At 45.9% G+C, this 23,318-nt stretch overlaps 2 protein-coding genes across 8 annotated transcripts in view; both read right to left on the bottom strand.

Annotated features, from left to right (window-relative positions):
* The window catches only part of Rgl (Ral guanine nucleotide dissociation stimulator-like), a 98,635-nt gene extending 93,377 nt beyond the window's left edge, over positions 1–5,258 (bottom strand). The window contains exon 1 of one of the 2 annotated variants that reach the window (XM_076312883.1): positions 4,462–5,258. In XM_076312883.1, coding sequence (XP_076168998.1) covers positions 4,462–4,478 — 17 coding nt within the window. In that variant the 5' untranslated portion in view covers positions 4,479–5,258. The remainder of the gene's footprint in view (positions 1–4,461) is intronic. The other variant, XM_076312888.1, reaches the window with a different exon arrangement.
* Positions 5,259–5,848: 590 nt separating this feature from the next.
* The window catches only part of Axud1 (AXIN1 up-regulated 1), a 65,805-nt gene continuing 48,335 nt past the window's right edge, over positions 5,849–23,318 (bottom strand). For 2 of the 6 annotated variants that reach the window (XM_076312878.1, XM_076312877.1), the window contains exons 2-5: positions 11,080–14,241; positions 9,718–9,968; positions 8,896–9,312; positions 5,849–8,812 (exon numbers count right to left, since the gene is read on the bottom strand). In XM_076312878.1, the coding sequence (XP_076168993.1) occupies positions 7,826–8,812; positions 8,896–9,312; positions 9,718–9,968; positions 11,080–14,227 (4,803 nt within the window). In that variant the 5' untranslated portion in view covers positions 14,228–14,241 and the 3' untranslated portion in view covers positions 5,849–7,825. Of the gene's footprint in view, positions 8,813–8,895; positions 9,313–9,717; positions 9,969–11,079; positions 14,242–15,387; positions 15,468–17,793; positions 18,439–23,318 lie in introns of those variants that run through there. The other 4 variants (XM_076312881.1, XM_076312880.1, XM_076312879.1 and 1 more) reach the window with 4 other exon arrangements.

Here is a 23,318-nt window from a genome sequence, read left to right as displayed (position 1 = left end):
TTAAAAAAACTCGGTTCGGATATTCGATTGGAATAAAGTCGAATTTTCCAAGTGCTCCAATAACTATGATACGCCAACTCTAACTGTTCCTGTCTCCTATTACTTTGTCAAACATATCTCGGTCGTTCGAATAATTCTTTCGAAAACTCGGTTCGGATATTCGATTCGAGACGAATTTTCCAAGTGCTCCAATAACTATGATACGCCAACTCTAACTGTTCCTGTCCCCCACTACTTTGTCAAACACATCTCGGTCGTTTGGATAATTCTTTCGAAAACTCGGTTCGGATATTCGATTCGAGACGAATTTTCCAAGTGCTCCAATAACAATTGTCAACTCTAGAGATACGTAAACTCTAATTGTTCCTGTCCCCCATTACTTTGTCAAACACATCTCGGTCGTACGAATAATTCTTTCGAAAACTCGGTTCGGATATTCGATTCGAGACGAATTTTCCAAGTGCTCCAATAACGATTGTCAACTCTAGAGATACGTAAACTCTAACTATTCCTGTCACCTATTACTTCGACAAACATCTCGACTTGACTTATCTCGGTTGTTCGGATAATTCTTTCGAGAACTCGGTTCGGATATTCGATTCGAGACGAATTTTCCAAGTGCTCGGCAGCTATGATGCGTCAACTATAACAGTTCCCGTGCCCCACTGCTTCGGTACGAATATCTCGGTCACTCGAGTAACAGTTTAAAGTGCTCGAAACGTTCGAGAACTCGACTCGGTTCGAATATTCGACCCCGGGCAAAGCTCGACACGCTTTTACACAAGCACTCCTATTACTCGGATCGTTTAATTTCGGGTTGCCCGGTACGTTTCGGGACACCCTGTAGAAAAGAGTTCCGCGCGTTCCTACGCTCGCGTTCACGAAGCTCGCACTTCTTTCTCGCCTCCTGCATTCCGCGACGCGCCTCGTTAGACTTGACACGTATTACTTTGCATTCTCATAAGCGTTATACCCGCCCTGCCTTTCTCATAGCGCCACTAACGCGCAAGATCGCAAAGGAATCGGGAGCTCGGAACGGTCATCGCGATCCAGGAGTTTCCAATCGTGGAAAAACTTTCCAGACGGCGGCGCGCGATCGCGACCGCGTGAAACGCGGAAAATAAAGAGACCAGAAAACCAAACTCTGATCCCTCGTAAGTCACAACGTTTCGCGAACGGGGGACAATACACGAGTAATATGGAAACCATATTTACGGGAGGGGAAAGCATTTGGTCAATTTTTTTTTTTTTTTTGCGAGAGAACGTTTACTTAAAATAATAAGAATTTTCTGATTTTGACCGCAGAGAGTGTGCTAAACAATTAAAATATACGGAAATTAAAATATACCAAAATAAAAATAGAAATTAAAACATACTAAAATAAAAATAGAAATTAAAATATATCAAAATAAAAATAGAAATTGAGATATACGAGAATAAAAATAGAAATTAAAATATACAAAAATAAAAATAAAAATTAAAATATACCAAAATAAAAATAGAAATTAAAACATACTAAAATAAATATAGAAATTAAAATATATCAAAATAAAAATAGAAATTGAGATATACGAGAATAAAAATAGAAATTAAAATATACAAAAATAAAAATAAAAATTAAAATATACCAAAATAATAATAGAAATTATAATATACCAGAATAAAAATTAAAATATACCAAAATGAAAATTAAAATACACCAAAATACAAATTAAAGTATGTTAAATAAAAATTAAGATATGCTAAAAGAAAAATTAAAAGAAAAATTGTAAATAAAAGTGTTTGTCAAGGAAAAAGATACAAGTAAACAAAATTAAGGAAAGAATTATAAATGGAAAAATATAGATAGCATTTACGCGAATATATGAAAGACGACTTCTAGAAATAAATTTTGTGCAGTGCGTCTATGAAGAGAAACGGAATAATGTAGTGCGTTACGCGTAATAAATAACGGTAAAATATTGATATTTAATCATGGTGAAATTCGCTCAGCGATAAGTATCGGGATACAGTCGGTAATTGAAACAAATTCAATTTGATTCGGATTGTTTTTCGGACCGCGTTCGAGTGGAAGTATTTCATTAGGAAGATAATTTTGCGTTGGTAATAATAATATAAAATAGTTCGATAAAAGAAATCCACTTTCACCCTTTACCGTATGATGTTTTACTTCTACCCTCAAAAAATATAATAAACGTGAAATAAGCTCTATATTTGTTAGAAAAAAATAATAAAAAAATCTTACTTAAAAAGTTCGATTTCGTTTCCGGAAGAAAATTATTAAAAATATATACCGTAAATATATATATTCTACATTTACAACATTGCGTTACCTTCGCCGAGTAATTTTATTTTTCCCTCGTTCAACAAAAATTTCTTCGACAAAGTGTATTTTTTCAAATACTGTAGTAAAATATTAATATCTCAAACCGGATTGATACTGAGGAGAAAAAAAAAAAATTATCGTAAGCAGATAGTTACACGGGGTCAATAAGACACGAGCGTTTCAAAGCCACCGACAATCATTTGCAATAAAATTCTTTCCAAAGTTTCATAAATATTCCCACAGCATGCGATACGCCACGAACTGGTCTGATTGTATCTCGTTTTATCCGCGTTGAGAATAAGTATAGCCTTCGTTTCCAGAACACTTAAGCGACCTTGAAAATGTCCTTGACGCTTTCACTTAAAACATAATCGTTTCCACTACTGCGTTCCGGCACGTAACGATTCTAACCGGAAACGGGCAAACAAAAAACCGAAGTCTCCCCCCACCATAATTGGCGGTCGAAAATCGTATCGGTAGAGTAAGAGTTTCCATGTACAATATATGGAAATAATTTGCCACGAGCGAAGTGTCTCTAACATAAACAGAACTCTCGTCCCCCAATAGTAAGCATACCTTCGCGTGCGCAAGTTTCATTGACTCTGGAGTTATTGAACGTGTTCCATCGAACCACGAGCTGTCCGCTGCATTACGATTGCTTCCACGAGCTACGACGGAGCAAAGGTCAACGAAATACCCCTGAACACGACGAAAGTTCGTAACTATACTGTACGATCGATCGTTGAACGAAGTAACGATAAATATAAAAGCAACGGTTCAGTTTCCACACACTTGGTCTCGCGTTAATAATCTATACGTTCTCACGTATTCTCGAGCAATATTCGTACACGCGTCGAGATTTCATACAGAGTCATTCGCGGTTGAAAATTGTATTCCACTCCCGTCCCGTTTTGTCCTGCGCGGCGAAACTTGCGAAACGTAAATCGAGTTTCACAATTTCAGCAATCAAGCAAGAAATATCGTTCGCGCGAGAAATTACTTTTACCCTGTACGGATGAGCCTAACCAGAGATCACGTGTGCCTGGACCACGTGACGGGGTCCCAGTTATTAGCAATTAACACAACGGGCCACATAATAGAGATATAATTTACCAGTCTTTTTTCCCGCATCGTCTAGGTAGCCATCTTTCGTACCGTATGAAAATTACCAGCGACGTGGAAACGTATTGCGGTACGAAAAGGTTCAGGGACGATTCCACGGCCAATAAATAAATCATGATTTCAATTCCATTAAATTCACCGGCTCGTTAAAAGTAGCGAATTTAAGCACAACATTCGTGCTTAGAATACTACACGGCCCGATTAGTCACCGTTGTTAGCGATTGTCAAAAGGTCGAAGCTCGTTATGTACAAGGTGAATCGAAATCGATTCATCGTAGCTACGTAATGACGAGATTTTCGCTGTTCTATTATTTAAACGTTACGCCGCGCCGGACGTTTCGTTGTTTAAAATTTTCAGCCCGAAATTATTCCGTACGTCGATCAATACTTTTAAAGCGCACCGGGTAATGGCCGATCGAAGATAAATGGGCAAAATTTAAACTATCGTTTTCGTATACGGTCGAATAATGTTGCGAACGAATTGAAACAATGCGTTGAAAATTATCAGAAAAATAATCTGCATTACGAATAAGTGAAAACCGGTCGTATCGCGTGGTAACGCAAGATCTCGCATCAAGGATCGCGATCGAAAAATATCGTATACTGTAATGTTCTATCGTTTCGTCTCTGTTTCCTCGATTGACGGACAGATTTTCATTTCGTTGATCATTCGGGCCGTTCTTTTACGATACAGTTCGTTCCAGAACGATGAATTTATAAAAGCACCGTTTCAAACCCGTATTTCGATTAAATACTGCGTGCGGTTGAATTTCGATCGTAGAGGAAACGGACTTCTCACGTGCACTAACCTAAAGTAATACGAATTCCCGCCAGGAGGGTTATCCCTTCTGTAACGGCGTTGCATCAGAGAAAGAGCTTTCAAATCCACGATAATTTCCGCACGGCGGAGCCGCGCTGTCAACCTGTGTCTCGTTGCCCGCAATACAGACGCGGAACAGACAGAGAAACGAGACAAGAGAGAGCAATAAAAAAGAGAAAGGTATGATAATTACCAAGGAGTCGTCCCCATTGTCAGCGCTCATAGCCCACCGCTAGCGCGAGGGAATTCGAGATCGTCGTCGTGGTCGTCGTCTTCGGTCCTCTTCGCCGCCCTTCCGGTAGAACAACCTTGCGCTCGTCATTCTGCGGCGTATCCTAAATCCGCAGGACACTCGAAGGACTCGTTAGCAAACACCGGTGGTACCGCCTCGCACCTGTCATCTGGCATTGCAGCAACGACGCGGCTTGGTGGCACGATGGCAACGCAGAGAACGGACGGGAAGGAAAAGGACGGAGACGCGAGAAAGGACGAACGCAGAAAAGAGAGGGAGAGGACACTGACACACGAAACGTCAACGACACTGGCACGCCGTCGAGTATTACTCGTTCTCACGAAACTGCTCGCAGACTTTTGAATTACGCTGTGAACACGCGTCCCGCACTGCACGCCACTCGAACCGTACACCGTACTCTTTTTCCGCGCCTCGACGAACGAGCGACCGGGAGGGAAAAAAAAAAAAAATATATAGAACCGATCAAACAATAAACTTCACCGCACGAAGTAAACTAACCTCCGCACGGACTCACGGACAGGCGCTAACTTCCAGCAGCACTCGACTCAACAGCTTGCTAATGCCATTCCCTACCATCGCGTCACCCCCACCACTCGACCGTTGTACGAACGTCGAGGGACATCCGATCGTTTACGCACGAATTATCTTTCCGTACGCAGTGTCGTACGAATTATCGTTTCCCGCGTTTCGAAGGTCGTTCGATCGAGGAACCATGTTTCGGAATTCGACACGGAAGTTTGAAAATATTGTAAATAAACGACACCGCTACGCGCGCAGGATTCCCGCTACGGACGCCATGTTGTAACGAAACGATGCGCGCGCACACGCGTCCCACAGCAAGAGCTTTGAACGACGTTTTCATAGAACGTTTGCATTACCGTTACGAGATAGGAACAATACGGATTTATAAGCTCTTTCACGGCTACCGAATTACGCTACATTGTTTTCTATCGTATTCGTGACGAATATCGATGCTAGTCATTTATTCACGGTCACGCTTAAACGTAATAACGAGTACAGGGGATAATTAACGAAGGGAATGTGCATTTCTGCGGAAGTCACTTCCGATAGGGGATATACAAGTAGTTACATTTCAAACGATTGATACGATAGGATCGTATCACGGTGTTGGGAGTAATAATGGGTTGGAAAGTGGAACATCGAACACGATCATATTTTTTTTTTCCCCGAACACCCGACAATCGTAACGACGAGTAAAATTAAGTACGAGGATATGGTGTTAACGGTTCGTATGTAAGGGAATGAAATAATAAAATGTGAAGAAGACGTACACACAATGAGACAACACATTACACGACAGACAAGAGACTTTTTCACAACATTTAATAAAACGCTATCAACTATGTATGCCTTTTTTTTACTCAAATACTCTAAAAGTTACTTACATACGTGTAGTTTATAGTATATTTATGTCGTAAGGAGGTGTCACATCCCTCGCAACGTGTCAACGCTAGTATCCACGTTCCCCTTTCGTTTCTTCTATTTTCGTACATGAGATTTTCGTCATCATGTACACTGACAACAAACGTAACGATTTAGGCACCAATCAGCGACGATGAACACAGTGTAAAACACGGAAATAGAAGACCGTCAAAGATGCTCGGGAGCTGACACGTCCAGTAAGTATGTATAAATTTAATACTATCGTCATTATCATTGTTTCCTTATGTGTAATATTTCAATTAATCGTGGGTATAGCGATCAACGTCCCGGGATGCTAAAGGTCTGTGTCTGAAAATCTACAAGGTGAATAACAATGGGTGTGCAAAAAGAATGTCTGCGTAAGGCAACCTTGCCGTCAGACTTCGCGTACGTCGGTCGGTTCCAAATGAAAAAGTTCGCGCGGGTTTTTCTTCTTTATATATGTATATATATATATATATCGAAGTCTGCCTTGAAATTGCGATTAAGGAACAAAATTGAGCCGTTGACCGTTCGGGCGCGAGGACTCTCGATATTCAAAACCTTATTATTCCCATCGAAGACATTTCGCGTCATTACATTTATACGTGTGCGTGATGCTAAACGGGGCTGCAATTTCAAGGTGCTGTGTACAAAAATGACCGAAAAGAAAAGAAGACAAAAAAAAAAGAAAAAAAAATACTCGAGGGCTTAACATTATGTGTTCTGTAGACAGCGTGCGTTTGCTTATGCCAGACAACCATGATTCTCTCACATTATAAACGTGTGTGTATCCGCAATACGTGTGCATTCATTGTGTCCTTAGTTACAACACGAGGAAAAATCTATTCTCTATCGTCGTTTACCATCAGCAGTTGATTGAAAAACCATCCGAACTCGATCTCCTACTAACTGGCATAAAAAAGTCCCATAATTTATTCCTTAACCTAATTAGCCTGGCAAACTGCATTTTCATATGCACAAAGTATCACAATCGCTCACATTTCGTGGTCGTGGTGTACAAATGTGTGTTTCTGTGTATACATTTATCTGTGTGCCTTCAATCCTATCGATCATCGAAGCGAAACACCGTTCGGCCTCGCTGTCGCAAAATGATGCCGCGTTTTCCGCCATCGCCGCTGTCGCACGAATTCGAAACTTTGTTTTTTTTTCTTTCTCTCTTTTTAAAAGACGCGTGACCCGCGATCCTACGATTAAAGTATTAAAGTTAAGGTATTATAAACTGCAATCTAAGCTGATCCCACGTTGTTTCTTGGTCACAACCTCGTTGAATTTCTTCTGTAACTCCGTCAGAGAATCCTTGCCGTGCCAAGGAGAGAGATCGTTCATGGAGATTTTCGACGAAGACCTTCCACCGAAAATCCTTCACCGAATTCCCGGTCCCGGATTCTCTTCACGGTTTTCTCCGAGAGCATCGCCCTGTCCGTCCGATCGATGGAGCAATCAACAATTTTTCTATAAAGGGACAAGGGCAACGTCTCGAGTTTCCATCCCGGGCGGACGCACACGTAGCCGCATAATTTTTTCTAACGACATCCACGGGACTCGTTGTAGTTAACCGCGTGTGATTCCCGATCAGAACTTTGGTTCTTTTCGAGAATCGCATAAACAATATACTCGGATTTATCTAACGCGCGAAAGGACAACTGGTTAGAGTTCCAGCATCTCCTTGTCCCCCTTTGTTTGTTTATCTTTTTTTTTTCTTGCTTTTTCTTTTTTATATCTCCTCCGCGAGATTTTTCCGACGTGGCTCGAAACCTGTCGAAAATTACTCTATTTCCGTGATCGAATCCCTATGGGTCAAAAAGAAAACCATTTTTGACCGGCGCATAGACATTCTTCGTATCTACAACAGTTCGACCTAAGCGGATACAGTCTCGACCATTGACTTCTTGATGATCTCCCCGAAATTCTCGTCGCACTCTTCCGTACTCTCCGATTGTTGCTCGTTACCTTGACTTTTCTCCACCTCGACCTTTGTTCCGTTTCCGTGATAAGTACCGTGCGCCTGGGGCTCCATTTCACCGTAATACGAATATCTACCGGACAAAAGTTCCGAGAACGGCTCCAATTTACCCATTTGCTGAACAGCGTTCATAGGCTGCACGGAGTTCAGATTTGTGTACTGTGATCCGGTCGTTTCGTCCTGGGCGAAGCTAGTTTCGTAAGTGGAAGAGTGTTGCCCGGGATGGACCTGGCAGTTCCCCGGAATCGATCCAGTCTCTTGTCCGTAAGGCGCGTAATGTGAGAACCCTGAATTTCCCGGCACCGCTTGAAACTGTGGCTGGAATTGCACCCTAGACGTAGAAGGAAGGTTAGCGTAAGGTTGGTAATCCTGATAAGTAGGCTGTTGGAAGTTCACTCCGGCATTCGTTTGGCCCGAGAACGTTTGAAAAGCTTGACTAAACTCAGGATGAAGTTTCCTTTGAGGTCCTTGCGTACCGTCAACAGTGTCCTCGCTGGGATAGCAATCGTCCCTGATAGCGTACAGATCCAGACTATCTTCTCTAGTACCAGGTACTTCTGGCTGACAATTTCCACCACCGTCACCGGCATCGTGATTCTCGTAATGCAGCGTCGTGAATCCGCCCCCGTTTAGGCACGACTCCCCGTTTCTATTCTCTATTACAGACCCTAAATTGATTTCCCTCAAGGGACTTCTACCGTTCTGATTGTCGGAAGCGTCATGATCCGTACCTTCTTCTTCTCGTTGCTTTTTCTCGAGCTCTAGCCGCATCAATGTGTGAATAAAATGCGTTCGCACGCGAACCGGATTAAATTCAATTCTGCCCGAACTGTTCGCGCAGCCATCACGGGTACATCCGCAGGGGAAACCCGCTCGATCGACCTGTAAACGTACATGAAAATTTTCTGTAGCTCGTGTCACGTCGATCTTTGGCTCTATCGGTATCTTAAATTCGCTCTACCAACCTGACACTTTACGTTGGCACGACTGCAAGGACAACTCTCGGGATCGCAGTACCCTTTACACCCGCAACCGCAATGCTCTCGGCTCGCTCTGATGTCCCGGCACTCGTCCTTCTCGACTGCGTCTATTCTACGTACTCCCGCTGCTCTAAGTAAGGCTCGTCTCTGCCACGTAGGCACTGGCTGCAGGAAGTAATAACTATCGATGTCCAGCTCCTCGTTATCGCTTTGTTCCTCGTCTGTGTCGTCGCTGGGATCCTCCGAGCTGGATGCCGCCTCCACTACGCAATTCGCAGCGCGTTCGGAACGCAGCTGGGCCAATCTGGCACGATGAATTCGCCTCTGCTCGGCAGCGTGCTCCGACAATGAAAATCTTTCGGCGTGGGTGTGCGTCGCGCTCATACCAAGAGTACTGCCACCCTGAGAAACGATGGATCAATCCAATATACTGATATTGTACACATCATTGGCAACTGACGTAGAATTTATAGTACTTGTAGTATTATACATTCTATACTATATAGTTTTTATAGTATAGAATTTATAGTATTTATAGTATCATAAATTCTACACTATATAGTTTCTATAGCATAGAATTTATAGTATTATAAATTCTACACCATATAGTTTTTATAGTATAGTATTTATAGTATTACAAATTCAACACTATATAGTTTTTATAGCATAGAATTTATAGTATTTATAGTATTATAAATTCTACACTATATAGTTCTTATAGTACAGAATTTATAGTATTTCTGTGTTGCTCGTACAACATTAATTTTTAAACGGAATTTTTAGCTGTTTGTTCACGATTCGCCTCACCTGAGAAGGCACGCAGGTGAAACCCTGTGCCCTAGGAAAGTAGTACACGGTGACAGCGTCAAACTGAATGTTGCGTTTCTTTTTCATAGATTCATCGGTGTTGCTTCGTTTCGGTGTCGGTGCACCTTCCATGCAGTCAGTCAATCTTCTTTTTAGATTGCTCTTCGACGGACTGGGAAAGGCCGCCAATGGCGTCTGCGGCGTACCGGGAGTAGCAACGGTGGGAGTGAAAGATTCCAGTTGATTAACGGCTGTGGAACAATGTTACGTGAGATTATTGTACTCCGTTAGGTTATTATTATATACTCTTCGTTAATCGTGCAACTTAACCCTCGAACGAGGTGTCGTGACACTTTGTGTATCCAAACGACATCGGTAGAAGAATCATTAGAAACATTAATCTATTTTAATCCGAGAAGATAAACACGACTAATAAGTTTAGCTCCCTAATCAGCATCTGCGTTAAACAGCCCAGTTTACGTTACAATATCGTTTAAGAATTAAACCTACAACGTGAAACAATCCGAGCTACCAATTTCCGACCACCAGATTCTAATCTTTAGATTCGGATGTGTACTCATAGCTACTAGTTTCTAAACACCAGATTCCAATCTTTAGATTCGGATGTGTACTCATAGCTACCAGATTCCAATCTTTAGATTCGGATGTGTACTCATAGCTACTAATTTCTAAACACCAGATTCCAATCTTTAGATTTGGATGTGTACTCATAGCTACCAGATTCCAATCTTTAGATTCGGATGTGTACTCATAGCTACCAGTTTCTAAACACCAGATTCCAATCTTTAGATTTGGATGTGTACTCATAGCTACCAGATTCCAATCTTTAGATTCGGATGTGTACTCATAGCTACCAGATTCCAATCTTTAGATTTGGATGTGCACTCATAGCTACCAGTTTCCGAACACCAGATTCCAATCTTTAGATTCGGATGTGTACTCATAGCTACCAGTTTCTAAACACCAGATTCTAATCTTTAGATTCGGATGTGTACTCATAGCTATCAGATTCCAATTTTTAAATTCGGATGTGTACTCATAGCTACCAGTTTCTAAACACCAGATTCCAATCTTTAGATTCGGATATGTACTCATAACTACCAGATTCCAATCTTTAGATTTGGATGTGTACTCATAACTACCAGTTTCCGACCACCAGATTCCAATCATTAGATTCAGATGTGTACATAGCCCATCAGTGTCTCCAAAACATATACGCTTTACCGAGCAATAAGTATCAAGCTATCAAACATTTTAACTATACAAATTACACGAGCAGTTCAAGAGCATATTTTCAGAAACTAAACGCCAAGAAGATCCACAATGGAGATCAACAATTACCTTTCTCCTTATCAGAGAGTATATCATCGGGTATCCTGTCCAAGAAAGACGTTTCAGAATCGCTTTCCGGTGCTGGTGCAGGTCCAGGATCACCAGGAATCTCGCTACCCAGTCCAGAATCGCTCCCATCGGACCTAACTTCGTCTCTGGCACCAGTGGCGAGCGCGAGACTCTCGGCCGAGTCCTCGGTGAAAGCTTCTGGTCTCTCTGCCTCGAGCCTGGTGATGATCTCCGGATTGATGTCGACGCAGCACATGGACTCGCTCTCAGGACAGGAGATCTGATCGGAGACAGCGTCATCGTCGCAGGAACGTAGACGTACATTGGTCATGGACACCTCGGAGCTGTCGGAGCCGGTCTCGGTTTCCGTTTCGGTGTCCACAGCTTCTGGAACGTCCACAGTTGGTTCCAGTGTCTCGACAGGTGACGTCGGTGTCGTCTCAGAGGAAACCAGATTGTTCAACGGCTGTAGATTCTCCGTGACGTGCGACGACGAGGTGTACACGACCTCCTCGTTCTCTCTGAGGTTCTTGATCACCGCTCTGGACGCAGTGTCGTTCTTCGTCAGCTTCTCCACCGCTGTTTTCACCGGTTTCGGTGACATCATCCTAGCCAGGACCACTTTGCAATCTTTCATGCCGCTCGACGACGGCGACGACGGCGACGACGACGACTGACCCTCCCCAGACAGAGTCCTAGGTCTGGCTATCATCACCGGACTGTTCCCCAACTTCTTCGAGCGACGTTCCTCCGACTCGATCTTTTCAACATTCTCGTGAGCGCAATGTTGAATCGAACGCGATTCCTTCGTCGAATCTTTTTGGTCCGCGGATGGTTTCGTTTCATCGCTCGCGTCTACCTCCACCTTGGACGAATCCTTATTGTTCAATGGCTGTGGATTCTCCAGGGCGTTCAACGACGCGTCTAAAGCGACCTCCTCGTCTACGAGTTTCTTGATCACCACTCTGGACGTTGTCTCGTCCTTTGACGATTTCTCCGGGGTCGTTCTCGTCAACTTGGGCGAGGCCACTCTCTCCAACAACACCTTGCAATTTTTCACGACGCTAGGTGACGACGACTGCGCTTCGACTGACGGAGTCCTCGATCTGGGCGACACCGGTAAGCCAGCACGTAGCTTCTTGTAGTCCTCCGACTCGGTCTTTTCGATGTTCTCGTTTGCGCACCTCTGAACGAACGACTCCTGCGCCGGATCGTTCCGCTCCACGAACGATTCCGTCTCCTTCTGTCTAGCCTCGATCGAATCTAGACTCTTCAACGGATCCTCCGCGGAAGACGAAGCGAACGTCGCTTCCTCGACGACTGTGGGGTTCTTCGAAACCCCGAGTGACAAGTCTTGTTCATTTTCCGGGATCTCCATAGGCGTTCTCACCGGTTTCAACAGCATCTTGTCCATCATCATCTTGCAGTCCACATTAGAACCCGAGGGCAGTGTCCTAGCGTCGTCCAAAGATGTTCTAGGTCCAGGTGTCTCGTTCGAGTCTACTTCGTTCGATCGATCCTCGAACTCGATCTTCTGGTTATCCTCGGGAACAACGCACCTGGGCAAAAGAGACTCTGAGGCGTCCTCGTGCTCCAATACGGACAATTTCGTTTCCTCCTGCGAGTCGATCGTCGCGTACTGATCCGTGTTACTCGATGATTGAGAATTCTCCGCGGAGAGCATCGTTGGATCGACTTCCAAGTTCTCCTCCGTGTTCGTCGCACCGATTCTGCTTACGTCTTTCGTCGTTCTCACCGGTTTAGGTGAGCTCACTCTCGATAACATCACCTTGCAGTTCTTTATGGCACCCAACGGTGACGACTGAGTCTCGATGGACGACGTCTTCGATCTGTTCGCCACAGGAGAGACCTGTCGATGCTGGAGATCCTCCGGTTCGTTCGTTTGCAGGTTCTTGGTCTCTTGGGGACATCTCTGAACGGGGGACTCCCCGAGTGTCTCCTCGCGATCGGTATCGTTGACATCCGCGTCGTCCAGGTTCTTCTTGAGCTTCTTCTTCGGTGTCGGTCGTTTCTTGTCCTTCCTCTCGGGCGTTAGCCTGCCAGACATATCGATGCGCTGCAACGTCACGGAGAGATACCTGGTCTCCATGATCGACTCCTCGTTCGATTGTTTCGCGCCTAGGACATCGTCCATGAGCACACTGTCGTCGCACGCGCACGAACCAGCCGGCTCCTCGCACTGTTTCTCCTGGCACGGATGATGCTCCCTCTCGGGGCTCTCCCTTGCCAACGAGCAACACGAGTCCTCGTCGATGAACGCGTCGTCGTTCGTGTACTCGAGGCTACCGTGATAATCCGTCGCGTTCTCCGCGCGTTGTTCTACGATCTTCGGCGAGATGGATGCTACGTAACCTCCTCCGGCTCTGAGGGTTGTATCCTCGTCAGTGGTCGCGGATGATTCGGCTCTGGTCGCGTTCGAACCCTCGGGATTGTTCTCGTACAGTGTCTTCGGTCTACAGGGACTCGTGAACGTACTCTCGAGAATTCTGGCGTTCCTCGAGATGCAACGACCCTCGTCCTCGAACAGACACGAGTCCGAGGAGAGCGATATCTCGCCGAGCGTACGCTCGCGTAGACTCACCAGGACCGGTGAGATCCTTCTCACGTCGCTTCTCAATTGATTAGCCTCGTTCTCCGGGATCTCCACACCGATACGCTTGATCTCCGCGCTGATCGGCAGGAAATCACTGGCCGGCCTCTTCCTCGACACCGGTGACGAACCAACCGATCGAAGGTCCTCCTTCTCGAGGAAACGTACGCTCGGATCGACGTCGATCGATCTCTTCTCGTCCGTCTCGTCCCCATCGTCGCTCTGCTTGCAACTCTTGCGCGACTTCTGGCCCATCTGCGGGTCCGGTTGGGTCTCGCGCGCACGCTCGGCCCCCAAGGCCCCGGGTGACCCTAAGGCCAGTAGCTGGCCGTCGACGACATCGCGCGTGTCCACGGCAGCTGTCGAGGCGTCACTGGCGACCTCCGTGGATTCGATCGGCGTCGCGGCGGCGGTGGCGGCGGCGGTGGTGACGACGGCGGCGGCTACAGCGACGGCGACGACCGTTCCCGGTGATTCGACCGAGGTGGAATCCTCTTGGGCCTCAAAAGGACGCTCCCGGGCCGAAGGCGATTCCATCTGGAGTGTTTGATCTGCGGTCAACAAGAAACAGATGTATTAGATACAACAAAGATCGACAATATCCGAATAATTATATCGGATGAATTCTCGTGGAAGAATAAAGAAAAGAGAAACAATATCGTCGCGAAGAGCGTGTAAATATAGCGAGAGCGTTCGAGGCGCGCGATAGGGAACGAATTGACGCGGACGAAATGGAAATAGAAAAAAAATGAGAGAGAGAGGGAGAGAGAAACAAAAAAAAAATCGGGTAAAAATGGAAAACAATGCACGTCGGGGATACTGAAGTCCCCGAGAATCGGTATCGCGGTGCGTCGCGTCGGTTCGTCGAGTAGCTATCTTCGTTTCGTTTCTCTGTCTCACCCCCTCCCCTCCTCTCTTTCTCTCTCTCTCGCCTTCTACTCCTCCCGTCGACTTTACCGTCTCCCCTACCGCCGTGTTTCAAGGTAATCACATTCTCCGCATTGCCTCTTTTCCTCGAAATATCATAAGCAAAGGCACGGAGAAGAGGATGGTGGGATCAATAATCCGCGCGCTGATACCGCGCACCGGTAAACGGAGAAAGACACGGAGGAGCGCACGCCATCGACAGCGGAACGAATCGGTGGTACGACGCGAGTATGTGGCCCGGAAAGACGCGTCTACGTCGGTTGGCTCGAACCCCCCTCCCTACCGACCGACCGACCGAACGAACGAACGAACGACCGCCCCCTCCCCCCGTGCGGAATCGAAGTCGGATACGGTACCTCGCGATCCTGGGGACCCTTCGATCCATCGATATCATTCTTATCCGCGACACCAAAATAAAAGGGTCCGCATATAATCCTGGCCGGAGATTATTGATTCAAAGCTGGCAGGAACGGTTGGGGGAGGAGGGGGTGGAGTGGGGAAAGTAGGGGGAGAGGTTTCTGTCTGCCTTCGGTTACCATGCGCACCTTGTACCCCTTATATACCCCGGAGAACTCGACGACCAGCCAGGTGTAAAAAGGTTCTCGTCTTCGGTTTCTCCGTGTTTTCGTCTGTTACTATTAAACGGTATTCTTTCCTGATTTTTGTTTCCTTTCGTTGTCTTTTTTGTTTTTTTATTATTATTATTATTTTTTTTTGTCCCCGTTCTCTGTTTTTATCTTTCTTTGGTCAACGTTCTCTTGTCTGTTTACCTTCGAGTCGCACGATCTTCTGCCCCCTCTGCCACCGCCGTCCGCACCACTCGGTCCTCACGCGAAGCCCGAACCTCCGTACACGAGGCCCGACCTCGACAGTCTCTTATCTCGGAGCCTTTAAGTCGTCTCGCAACGCCAGCTGCCGCCTCCATTCTACCCGCGAACGCGTCTGTCCCTGAGACTCGTCGAGCGATCGGCGTCCTCCATGGAGGACGACCGCACGGGCTCCGTGCCGCACGGCATGCAACAATGCCTGGGGCCCGTCGTCCCGAGCCACGCGCGAACGAGTTTTCGGGGCCTCCTTCGAGGGAACGACTTTCCAACGTCAACGACGACGGCGACGACCACGGTCCGTGGGAGCTCGCCCCGCTTTCGAAGAAGAACGCGCGTCGGCGAATAATCACGAACGACAGGATCCCCCGCCGAGCGTGTCTCCCCTCACTCGAGTCGCGGGAGACAAAGGCGAACAACGCGGCGGATTTACGGATCGAAATTCGAAGAACACGGGACGATTGGCTCGACGGAACGAGGATCCGAGCGAAGATCGAAGACCGACGCGCGAGATCGAACACGGAGCGTCGCGAAAGCGGGATCTCGATGGTACGAAGAGAGCGCACACGGCGAAGCGGTCGAAAGAAGAGCCAGCAGGCAGGCAGGCAGGCAAGCAGGCAGGCGCCGGGCTCGCGGCGATAGATCCGAAACGAGACGCGCGTGAGAATACGAACAAAAGTCTATCTGTCTCTCTCTTTCTCTCTCTACGTTTCTCTTTCTCTTTGAATTCACGTACGAAGCGATAGGCGAGAAGCTGAACGAACGCGAGAAGACTGAATCCCAGACGAGGCCCGGGGCTCGTTTCGATGATGATGCGAGAAAGCGAGGGAAAAGAATGCTTCTAAGTGAAGAATTATTACTCGGCGGAGATACAGGGGAAGCGAGAAGCGGAGGCGCGTGCGTCGCGTTCGACAGCTCGGAGCAGAGTGAGCGGAGCTACCTCGACGCCGCGTCGATGACGATTCCGTTCGGCGGCGGTGCTCGGGGGTACTCGACTACGTTCGGCCCGCCTCGGATCTCCCACCGCGATGGCGAAGGGTACGCGCGTACTTCGTACGTAGGAGTGTGCGTGCGCGTGTTCCCCGTGAATGTGTAATACAGTGTACCGGGGGCTACGAAACGCAGCCGTGGTTCTCAACGAACCGATCGAATCGAAGTAAAACGCGATCAATCCTCGACCACATTTTCGAGCTTTTTCCGAAACTGCGTATCCGCGCGGATGCTCGAATCGCGCGAGCATTTATCCAGGCCCAAAGAGGGAAAGAGGACGAGAGTGGGATCGAGGGGGGGATGGGGGGAGAGGAGAAAAGCCTGTCGACCGGGGGGGAACGAGATTCCCTGAACGAGCGAGTCATTGATTACTCGTCGGTGAAATTCTGCGGCCTTTCTAGAGTAATTCTATTTTCCGCGCGCACTTGCGCGCCAAGGCGAATGGGACAACGTCGACTACGCCTACGCGTACGCAAGCGTGTAAAATTATTAACGAAAGGTATTCGCGCAACTTTTCCACGTTGGCGTACGAATTGTTTTTTTTTTCGTCTTCTCTTCAATTCCCGTTTTCGAGCCAAGGCGACGAGGAAATCGCGTCAGCGCGGCAACTTCGGTCGAAGGTAACGGAAAAAAAAAAACGTTCCAACGGTCGATTCGAAGCGCGAACGTTCGAAATGCGACTAATTTTTTCCATTCCGATTCAATCGACGACGACGACGAAACGGTCGAAAAACAATTAGGCACGCAAAACGCTCGTGACTGGACGACCAGACGTTCGGTTATTTAAATTAACCTCGTTATACTTGCTCGCGGACGGTCGACGATTATCGAGCATCATCGACGCAAAGCTAGCTACAGTCCCGTCTCATCGTGTGTATCATTGCGCGGGCGGTCCCTGGTCGTGGTAGGAGAATTCCAAGCCTCTCAACCTCCAATTCGAGAGTGTTTGCTTATAAACAGGAAATAGAAGATCCGCGGGTAACTGCGGAGAATCGCCCGCGTATTATCGATCCGAGCGATTGACCAGCCTCTCTGAAATGTCGTCGACGATAACTTCGTTGAAACGTTATCTCCGCGTCGCTATCGAAAACGCTGTATAAACGTTTCTAGAAATAACAAGACGAAAAAACAAGGGAACGAAAGAAAAATATATATTAAAAAAAAAAAGAAGAAGAAGAAACGGAAAAAAAATAAAATAAAATAAAAGAAACGAGCAACGTGAAACGAACCGAAGTCGCGATTGAGAAAACAATGGCTATGAAAACCACTGATATAGACGGGTATATTCACGATATACCAAACAGGTTTCTGTCGTTACATAAGCGGGTATAAACCAACCGACTGTATCATTCTTATCATTACCCTTGCGTGCCGCTTTAGCGACGGATTCGTATCGGGTATAATCTCGATGATCCAGAAACGAAATCGTGCGACAGGATGCGCCTCTGCCTACTGTCACCGGTGGCGAGAGGGATTCTGTAGACGTGCCCGAAGGCTGCCGGATCAACCTTGAACGCCTTCGTAGTTCCAGGGTCGATTCAGCCTCGCGCCGCGCTGGAATCGGTCTCGTATCGACGTTATCGAAATTTCGACGCTACTCGGGACCGATTGCACGGAGATTCGCGCGATCGTCCACCACTTCGATTCTTATTTCGACGACGCAGCGACGAACGTTCGAAAAGTGGAAAGAAGTCCCGCATCGGTGGCGCTGCACGCAGAATTGGCGCGGTATTGTCTACGAGTCTCGGTCGTTCTCCGTCGCTCTCCCGTCTCTTCCTTCGTTTCTCACATTTATATTTTTCCTTCGTCTCCGTCGCGCGCGTACAAGCGTCCCTCTCGCGAACGGTTCAACGAACGAGAGAGCGCGGCGCTTGCGCGCGGGGCTGCACGACCGGCGTAATTGTCGCTACGCTGCGAAAGTAGAAGGCGTGCGGCACCAGCGACAACCCTGTGCCCGTTTCCTTTCAGTCCACCTCGCTTCTTTTTACGCTATTTTCTACCACCCACCCCACCACCACCCCGGTTTTTATTTATTTTTTCCTTTTCTTTTTTTTTCTTCTTTTTCTTTTTTTTTTATTCAAGAAAGTAACGGCACGGTCGTTCGGCAACGAAATGTAAAAACGGTAGCGCGAGGCGAAATTACGACTATAGTCGGGCCGAAGAAAGAATCGATCTCGGTCTACTCCCACCGCTCGTCCCGATAGAAAGAGTTCAACCCCCCCTCCTCACTACTATGTTGGACGATGACTAGCGTTGGGATCAAACGTATCGCAAGTAACATCGAATCTTGATCAAGCGGTAGTTTTATAACCGTTTGTTTTGGATTTCCGGTATTGGAACATTGAATATAGCGAATAGGCAATATTTTAAAATTAATATTGGTTATGTATACTCTTTGTAATTTACTCTTGTAGTATTAGAATTTTTCTATTTTTATTTGGAAGGTATTCTTTGTGTAAAATTAAAAAAATTCTTTTTTTACTCGGATAAATATTAGTGACGGTTAGAGGAACCAAAAGATTTTATTGAACCCTCCCGAGTAGTATAAATATTTATATTGTTTTGTTCGGAAAGTCATTTCGTTTTCTAAAACGGAGAATATATAATTTAATAAAATGTTGAAATGAACAGAACAACCTAATACTATACTAAATACCTGAAACTTTAAAAATTAATTATATCGACTGATCGCAAACTTTTCGTGCGATTAGTATATATGAACATTAAACAATGTTTCTAATATTACGAGATGTCTAGAACAGTGAGAATAAAAGAGAGAAGGAGACAGCCTCTTGCCCGTCAAAATTCCTTCACCAACCGAGTCCGAATCTTTCTTCCACCCGCCTATAGTTGTTTCCCTGCAACTTTCGGTCCACTGTCTATTGAATGCAACAAAGACGCTTGGATGCGAGAAGCTGCAGCTGCATCCACTTTTGTGTCTCCGTTCGTGGGAAGGTTCATGTACCAAGGAATCGCGTTTCTGGCCAATAAAAGAAAATTAACCAAAGAAGTATGTACGTAATATATAAAGCGTGAGAGTGGACTTCGAGAGCGAATGTAGCGTACAAAAATAAATCAAAAATTGTCCTACCTAACCTCGTTTCCGAGTTATTAGCACTTTTCTATTGTATCGATTATTTGCACGAAAATTGTATCAGGTTGTACGGAAAGGCATTTCGTTTTTTTTTTTTTTTTTTTTGGTGAAAATGAAACACAATTTTTTTAGAGCGTATAAACATTTTATTAAATTATATATTCTCCATTTTGGAAAACGAAACGACTTTCCGAGCAACCTGATGTAAAGTGATTCCAAATCGTTAGCAGAAACGTGCACGAGTCACGTAGCGTGAATTGTAAACATACGAATTGCACTATCTCGGGTTGAAAAGAGAACTATTAAAATATTAATAACCGTTGTAACATCAAAGTAAGATCAGATATCGGGTAAAGGTTTACGCGAACCTTTTCCATTATTTCTGTGTTCCGAATACATACTCCAAGGTACTCAGGTTTAATGACTTAAATATATTCCATCGAGGTTAGGTTTAAACCTAACCTCTCTGCGCCTCGCCTCGTCGCTTAACCTACATACATATGTACATCCTTCGCCGCACATTGTGTAATAAAGACGTTATTATTATTATTATTATTTTATTAAATGCAAGGTATCGAGTGACTTATCGAGTATTAAATACCTTGTTAAAAGTAGTATTTCTCAGCGCAAACAGAATCCGTACATTTTGGCTCCGCCTCGCCAAATCGAGGATGATAATAAAATATGGAGTACCGTGCCGAGCGGTGACGTCACCCGAGAAGATAAAATCTGTTATTCCCAGCGAAATTTACAAGCGATCGAAAAAAACAGTGCTTCGAAATATGAAATTCCAACTTGGCCCCGATTAACTTTCAATGTGAATTTCACGCATCGGGACTGAAATATTCCAACACGGCCAGCGAGGAAACAATTTATTATTACGCGTAGTTGCGTGTAATCGAGCACCATCGAGGTTGGCCCGTGTTCGATTCCTTTCCCGCCCGCGTGTCGTCGTTTCGATTGAATATCAAGGTCGCGTTCTTGAGCCACATCGCGAAATTTTGCGCGTCTCCCGGCGATGTTTACTCAACTCGCTCGCACACTACCCGTTACGTGTACACGTACATAAGTCGCGTCGTCGTAGGTGTGCCCGCGACGCCACCGACGACGACACTACGACAACGTAACGCGACGACGACAACAACACAACGACGACACGACGAGAAGACGCAACGACAACCAACAACACCACCGACAACGACACGCAACGACGAACAGGTGCGTGCAACTTACGAACGTACGAGTCGAATGATCGTATAATTGCACCGCTTTCCAGCAAAGACCCAATTTACATTACATTTATTCCCGTGGTTTCCGTTGCAATTTACTCTAACGATTAAATAATTTCTCGCGCGCCCGTTACTTTTATATACGCTCTCGGAAATCCCGGTTTGGGGCAAATGCCTTCGTAAAGCGTTTACGAGAAAGAAGTATGTACGTATCCGCCGAATCTTCCTTCCCGGCGCGGTATCGAGTTGATAAAAAGAAATATACACCGCTCGGGAACGATCGTTCGGTAAACTCTGGCGCGCCGTACGGGTTAGACTTCCAATGAAAATAGTAACCCGTTTGAAAACAACGCGCAAACGTACGCGTCCCGTCGTCTCGGGCCTATCTAAAAAAACATCTAATCCTCGACGTCTCGAGCAATGTACCGATTTTCCTCGGCGCTTGAGCTTCGATCATCCCTCTTTGAATAAAGACGTGCGAGTTTCCCCGTGAATATCTAACATTCTCCCCGAGTTTGAATTCAAGACATTCAAAAGGGACAGTTTGATCGGGCCTTGATACGAATTTTCATCAAAAAGAACCGAAACGCGCGCGGGGCTCGGCTCCGGCTTCCCTCGGCTTTTCTAACCTCCCAGCGAAACGCGGGAGAGGAGGGGAGGGGAGGGGGAAGAGAGAACCGTGCGCGCGACCGAGAGCCAAACGACGAAGCGGCTGCGAGAGCGAGCAAGCAACGAGATCAAAGCAGTTTTACAACACACCGGCAGACGCTGCGATATTGCTCCGTCGTGCTTTCTGCTTTCTGGGAAAGGTCCGAAACGCTCTCTCTCTCTCCCCTCCCTCCCCCACCCTGCTCTCTCATTTTCGCTCTCCCTGCCCCTCAACCGTCGCTCTTTCACCCACACAGTCGCGCATAACTTTGAACGCGAGCTGCACGGAACGCATCGTGTCTCTCTCTGGCGCACGGTTGCCTCGCGTACCACCTCTCTTTCTCTCTCTCTCTCTCTCTTCGTTGCTCGTTCTCATCGGTAGTGTTTCTACCTCTCTGTCGCGTCCTGGTCTATCTCTCGCGCCGTGTATACGTGTTTCTCTCACTCGCTACTTACACAAATCCTCCTGTCCGTGTCTCGCTCAATCTTCCAGTTAGTCTCGCTGTGTCCCTCTCACCCCCACGCTCCCCTCTCGTTCCCTCTATAGATGCATCCTCCTGCTCTATCTCCGCTTCCACACAGCTTTCCCGGCACTGCTCTCCCCGTGTATCCTCTCCGCGCAAGCCGCCACTATGACGCATTACTATAGTACAGTGCGGCCCACTATGGCGCGTTACTATAGCACGGTGCGGGCCACTATGGCGCGCGCAACTATACCCGCCTATAGTCTGCCGCAACGCGCACGGGGAGACGAGGCCAACGCCGCGCGGAGGATACGAGAACTGTTCTGCGCGACCGGTCGCCGATTTCCATGTTAGGTTAGAATTGTTCCAACGGAGTAAATGTTATCGTTAGAATTCATTAATCGAGCAAATGAACATGCACGCGCTCGGATCGCGAATTTTTCAGGGATCAATATGGACAGCACGCCTCGCAGTGCCAACCTATTTATCGTGTTGTACTACTGAAAGGCAACGCTCGATCGGGAAACGTATATTTGGCCGTCCACTTGGTCCAATACCGATCGTTAAACCGTTCGCGCGTCCCTCTTTATAAAAGGGAGTCGCAAATCACGTTTATGTACAAACAGAGACGCCTATGTATAATCTAGCCACGACTTTACATTTACATTTAATGATTCGTCAAAGTGGAATTACGAATAAAGACTTCTTAATGTCTAATTAGAGCTTGTCGAATTTTTCTTGTATTGGAACGCGAATATCATTCGAACGCTTTTCGTCCTGATCGAGTACAGGAATTTACGTATTCGTTCAGATTTTAAAAATTTATTTTCATTTAAAATTTAGTCTCAATCGATACTTTAAGGAATATTTATATTTGGATAATATTTTCCGAGCATTTTTACAGTCACTACATTTTCAGCTGTAGAAATGATTCTCCGGGGGCAAAATAACAGGAACATTTAAAAAGCATTTCGCTCATTTTACCAAGGAACGTAACTAATTAATTACCACCGTTCCAGAGAATCCACATTGTATTCAATTGTCGGAATAGCAATATTCGAATAATCATATTCGAATACTCAAACATTCGAAGTTTATTCATAATATTCGAATATTAAATTATTCCAATAACCCCGGCCTTACCTGCAATGGGGAATAAATTGCTGGCGCAAAGACTTTGAAATTATTTTCGCGCAACAAAGGACCAAGATCATTTTATCTTGTTTTATATGAAACCATATACTTTTTCCTCGTGGTATTATAGAGGGCATCAAAAAGGATACGATGATAGTATGCAAAATTTATTTTTATTAATATTTGTGTAGGAAGAATAATTTTCGTAGTATACATAGAATATATGTATTCGTGATATGTATACAGAGTGACCTGAAATTTTCTGTACAAGCAAAAAGGGGACGATTCCTCGTTCAAAATTAATTAGAAAATGTACAG

The sequence above is a fragment of the Ptiloglossa arizonensis genome, chromosome 5, assembly GCF_051014685.1.
Source record: "Ptiloglossa arizonensis isolate GNS036 chromosome 5, iyPtiAriz1_principal, whole genome shotgun sequence".
Taxonomy (NCBI): Eukaryota; Metazoa; Arthropoda; class Insecta; order Hymenoptera; family Colletidae; genus Ptiloglossa; species Ptiloglossa arizonensis.
This window is presented reverse-complemented; position numbering and strand designations above follow the sequence as displayed.